The sequence below is a fragment of the Silurus aristotelis genome (assembly GCF_946808225.1).
Source record: "Silurus aristotelis genome assembly, chromosome: 2".
In the NCBI taxonomy this organism is placed as follows: Eukaryota; Metazoa; Chordata; class Actinopteri; order Siluriformes; family Siluridae; genus Silurus; species Silurus aristotelis.
The window spans coordinates 27,968,059-27,974,184 of record NC_139575.1 but is presented as its reverse complement, the minus strand read 5'-3'; the positions used below and the strand labels follow the sequence as shown (position 1 = coordinate 27,974,184).

Genomic DNA, 6,126 nt, shown 5'->3' with positions numbered 1-6,126 from the left:
CTTTAATTTAAGAGGATCAGAGAGAGGATCATTTTAAAATGGCAAATTGTGCCAGAGTCAAAGCTGGTATGTAGGAGCAGAGAACAAAATGGTAAGGGGGACATCAGAATGACTTTTCATGCTTCCTATTACAAATGCTCTAGGTTTTAGATTGTCTACCACTTACAATTAAATCCCCCAGCAGTCTGATAAGTTGGAGCAGGTCTCAGGAGATTACAGCCATGCTGAGACGCTCAGCTGTGTTCCTGACAAGCTTATTCCTTAGAGTTTTAAGAAATGTACTTGCACATATTTTATCTTTTTCCCCCTCCCACAATGTCCTTATTATGTAAACTTTATTTGACACACTGACTGCAACCCAGTTTTATATTTCAAATTAGTCTATTATTTTGTCATTTTTATTAACTGAACCAAACTTTATCTATTGAATTCATTCACCCAAATAAAAATTTACTATACTGTCATAAAGGAATATCTAGACAATCGTTTATCAGCACCCTGACGCTTGTACAACAATATACATATATCGGCAGATCAGATGAATCTATGTTTAAGGCATGAAAATAAGCTTAAAAAATGAATACTTATTCTTTGATAAACAGGATGACAAGCAATGTCATTAGGCAATGATTTGGTGGTTCATTTTCTTTTCTGGATTATTTTCTGTCTGAATTTGCTTTCATATAATTGCATTGCACTTATGTAAAGTCAATAAAGTGTTGTTTTTTTTTCACCTGCAGTCTTCCAATTTCCAAGTCTCTTTGTGAAATATGAAAAAATACTGAACATTTCTTCAAATTAACCTGATATATACGAAGGGAATTTATTTTGTATTTAAATAATGCATAGTTAATTAATTCTCCATTTTAATTATGAATAAAAGTTGGATAAAAACAAAAATCGTTGTTAAAATTACTTACTTTCTATTGTTAAATCAATTAATTTAAAATGTAATAATTAACTGCAAATTAAGTCTTAAAAAAAACAACAGCCTACGGCATTTTAAAACTGAAAAATAAACTTTAATTTCTTTGTATTCTGCATACACAAGGTATGTATTGTATTTATTTATTTTTTTTAAATGTTTATATTACAATTTTTAAGCTGTGCCCTCTTCATCATATGCAAAATTCCATATGGTATTCATTTGTGTACACGATGTATGCTTCCATCACATTTAATTTATGCAAATGCAGTTCTGAATTAGTCTATATGCCTGTATTTTTACAACTTCAAGTAGCAATTTTCTAAATTTTAGGGAAAAAAGCTATATTGCTACCTTTCCAAAATATGGAATTCATGGACAGATTTTTACTTACCCCCCACACTACTGTAACTTTTAGCAATTTTTTAATTGAAATCTGTTGGATATCAATGTTGAAGATCAGACAACAAACATTCTCTTTCCATACAGATCCACCAAAATAAATGCAATTAAGAATGACATCTTAGTTGCTATTGCTCATGTTAATAAAGTGAGTAATATGTTAGAAAAACAATAATGTGAAAGGTAAACAGTGGCCTGAAGTGTCACTGTGTGTTATTTTTGATGGATGGGAAATTCAAAGATTACAATTCCAATATGAAATTTTATTGTGCTCCTGTTACATCTCATAGAGATAATTCAAATATTATTAGAAAAGTATTAAACTGCTTGAAAAACTGAAATATTTGCAATAAGAACAAACGATGACAGAACAATATTCCTATACTAATAATTATAACATTGGACTTAAAAAAAAAAAAAAAATGAAAATGGTAACACAATTCTTTCATTATTAATATATAAATAGTCTAAAACATTGAACATCAAGCAAATAATGAAGTAGACATAATAACTAAGTAGACATACTCCAGATAACATTGTTCCGGGAATATGCTTTTTTAAAGATCATTTATCAGTGTGAATCTCACAAAACAGCAAATAATTTATAAAAGAATTTGGTTTGACAAATTGTGGCATACCCTTCATGTGGCATATCTGATTAATTACTATACATCTAATCTAACTATCAGGTATTCTCCAACAGTTAAAATTAAACAAAAACAGTGAGAAAAATCACATTGAGGCTCTTTTAGATTCATCTGCATTGATAAAACAAGTGTAGTCAAACAATAGGCATCTAATGAAGACCCAGGGGTCTTCTTCATTGAACACAGCATTTAAATTCTGTTTGCACGCCAAAATACAAAGTAGAAGAAAGTTTTCTGATGTGTTGATACTAACAAATAATATCTAAGTAATGCCAACCTTTTTGCATAAAACTGAAAAGATAAAGCACAAGTTCATCCATAATAAAAAAAAAAAAAAACAACGAAAATAAATAAAACCACCAATAACAGCTCCCTAAACACACACACACACACACACACACACACACACACACACACACACACACACACACACACACACACACATTTTGACTGTCTCTATCAACATTTTTGGGATTACATAATTAAAATTAATTCTACATTGTGTATATTTCTCTTACATAGTATTCAGCTCTTCATTTTAATTTTACCCTGTGCGAATTAAAGGACAAGCTATTATAGAAGCAGCCATGATAGTATAAGTAATGCAACTTCATGGATATGGACCATCTTGTTTGCATCAGAGCTGAAATAGCCTCTTGAGTTCAGATCTGAAACATAAGAAATAAACATAAAGAATGAAATGTACACGTGAAAGCCCATGTAACATCAGCGTACACATTAGTTTATTTTTGCATTTACAAAGCAATATCATCATATTTGGGAGCTGTTGGACCAAAAAAGGGCAGACCAAAGTTCCACTTTGCATCTTGGGTAATTTAAACAAGCAATTTAGGGTGAATGCTGACTTAAAAACTTACAATGTTTTATTAATTATTAGCAACAGTGGAACTGATAGACTCAAAATGAGACTGAAATAAGCCTCACTAGACATATTTGATATCTGAATGAAGTTAGATAGGAACAGTGCCAACTCTATCATTTTTCTTTTAACATTTGTTTTGGATAAAACAGGATGAATGAGTAGATCAAGGTACTAAGCAACTGCAGTAACTTTAATGGATCATTATTATTAACACTAATATCATTTTTTGTCTGCTTACTCAGTTTGAAGTTTTGGTGGAAGCAGTGAAAGGTGTGTACATCTGTCTGTCTGTCTGTCTGTCTGTCTGTCTGTCTGTCTGTCTGTCACCTATCTATCTATCTATCTATCTATCTATCTATCTATCTATCTATCTATCTATCTATCTATCTATCTATCTATCTATCTATCTATCTATCTATCTATCTATCTATCTATCTATCTATCTATCTATCTATCTATCTATCTATCTATCTAAACTAAGTACAGACCTCACATTTCAGCAAACTTTATAGAATATCTTCCAAAGGTACAATACTATAGAAATGAAACTTGTAAATATTTTAGAGTATTAAATGTGCAGCCTGTATAGCAGTATACATTTACTGTCCCCTAAAAAGAACTCAACATACAGCCATTATTGTCAAAATAGCTGCCAACAAAAAGTAAGTACACCTTAATTGATAATAGTGGTACATAGTGTAATTTGTGATTTCGTATTAGAGCAGTTAAAATTTGGTGCTTTAAGTACAATTCGCTCATACTGACCACTGAATGTTCAACATGGCACCTCATGACAAAAAGAACTCTCTGAAAATTTGAGAATTAGAATTGTTGCTCTCCACAAAGAGGGCCTTGGCTATAAGAAGATTGGTAACATCCTGAAAATGTGTTATTGTACAGTGATCAGGGTCATACAGAGGTTTTCCAAGATGGTTTACCACTCGGGAAACAGGCCTCGGGTCAAAGAAGTTCAGTCCTTGTGCTGTACATCAGGTGCAGAAGATGGCTTCAAAAAACAGGCGCATGATACTGCCAGCATTGCTTTAGAGGATTCCAACATGTACTGCGACATTCTGAAGCAGAACATTATGCCCTCCCTTCAGAAAATGTGCCAAATGGCAGTTTTCCAAGATAAAAATGACCCCAAACACATCACCAAGATGAAAAGTCTAACAATTAGCAGCTCAGTGATGTCATTATGGAGAAGTGGAAGAGGTTCCTAGCAACAACCTGTGCAGCTCTGGTGAATTCTTTTCCCAGGAGGATTAATGCAGTGCTAGATAATTGTACTGACACAAAATATTGACACTTAGGAAACAGTTTTTACATGTTTGCTTAGGGTGTATTTACTTTTGTTGCCAGCTAATTTGACAATAATTGCTGTATGTTGAGTTATTTTCATGGGACAGTAAATCTATACTGCTATACAAGCTGCATATTCATTACTCTAAAATATATCTAAGTTCCATTTCCATAGTATTGTCCCTTGAGAAGGTATACTAAAATGGTTGCTGAAATGTGAGTGATGTACTCACTTTTGTAAGATACTGTACATACTGTATATATGATCAGGCATAACATTATGACCACCTGCCTAATATTGTGGTGGTACCCCTTTTTTCTGCCAAAATAGCCCTGACCCGTCAAGGCTTGGACTCCACTAGACCCTTGAAGGTGTGGTGTGGTATCTGGAACCAAGATGTTAGCAGCAGATACTCTGTAGATACATAAGTCCTGCAATTTGCGAGGTGGGGCCTCCATGGAATGAACTTGTTTGTCCAGCACATCTCACAGATGCTTCATTGGATTTAGCTCTTGAGATTTTCTAGGCCAAGTCAACACCTCAAATTCGTTTCTCAAACCATTCCTTAACTAAGGTTTTTCAACAGAACATTGCCTAAAGCATCACACTGCCTCCACCGGCTTGCCTTCTGCCCTACCTGTGTTCCCCAGGAAATCAATGCACACGCACACATTCATCCATGTAATGTGAAAGTAAATGCTATTAATCAGAGCAGGCCACCTTCTTCTGATCTGTGGTTCAGTTCTGATGCCTACGAGCCCATTGTTTCAGGCACTTTCACCTTTCTATCAAAACCAGCATTGACTTTTCTGACTTCTGATACATCAACTTTGAGGGCAAAATGTTCACTTGCTGCCTAATATATTCTACCCACTAACAGGTGCCATTAAGAAGAGATTTATTCACTTTACTTCACCTGTCAATGGTCATTAGGTTATGCCTGATCGGGATGTGTGTGTGTGTGTGTGTGTGTGTGTGTGTGTGTGTGTGTGTGTGTGTGTGTGTGTGTGTGTGTGTGTGTGTGTGTGTGTGTGTGTGTATACACACACAGTGAGTACACCCCTAATATTTTAACAACCATCTTAGCATAAATTCTCATGGGACAATACTATATAGTAGAAGTGAAAAGTTTATATATTTTAGAGTAGTCAATGTGCAGCAGTTTTCCAACATAATAACAAAATCCAACCAAACCACCAAGATGACAACTGCCCTGCTAAAGGTGAGGGTGATGGAATGGCCAGGTATGTTTCCAAACCCAAACCCTACTGAGCACCTGTGGGGCATCCTTAAGCAGAAGGTGGAGAAGCACCATGTGTCTAACATCAAGCAGCTACATGTGAAGTTGCTAAAAATATATATTTTTTATTTACTTTTTTTCAGATTGTTTCACACACAGATTGTTTGACAGACATTTCTAGAATTATGTTTTTTACTTTTCCGTCATTATGGGGTATTAAATGTAGATTAATGTTAGCAACAAAATCTATTTAAACAATTGTAGTATCAGGGTGCAAAATATCAAAATCAATAAAATATCACACACAAACACAGATACAGACACACTTTTTTTTTGTACAATGAACTTAACGTTAACTAATTTCCTATCAGACACCACAGTCTTCAAACCACAGCCCTGGACTAATTCTCAGCTCTCAACACACACACACACACACACACACACACACACACACACACACACACACACACACACACACACACACACACACACACACACACACACACATATATATATATATATATAATATTAGTCCTAAAGCTAAGCAATGTCTCAGATTAAGATGCTGTCTCCTCTGATATCTATATCTATGTAAATCACTTTACAAGGATAAACTAAGCAGCCAATTAAAAGTATATATTAATAATTATTATTAGAAAGATTGCTCTTTACTGGCACACCACTGATTCTAAATGAATTTAGAGCCATTAAAAATGAACTTTTATG

The 6,126-nt window shown here is 34.1% G+C and overlaps 1 protein-coding gene across 1 annotated transcript in view; it reads right to left on the bottom strand.

The window, feature by feature from the left end:
- Window positions 1-1,572: 1,572 nt before the first annotated feature.
- cntn6 (contactin 6) overlaps window positions 1,573-6,126 on the bottom strand; it is a 157,569-nt gene continuing 153,015 nt past the window's right edge. The window contains exon 23 of the mRNA XM_083531976.1: window positions 1,573-2,642. Coding sequence (XP_083388102.1) covers window positions 2,548-2,642 — 95 coding nt within the window. The 3' untranslated portion in view covers window positions 1,573-2,547. The remainder of the gene's footprint in view (window positions 2,643-6,126) is intronic.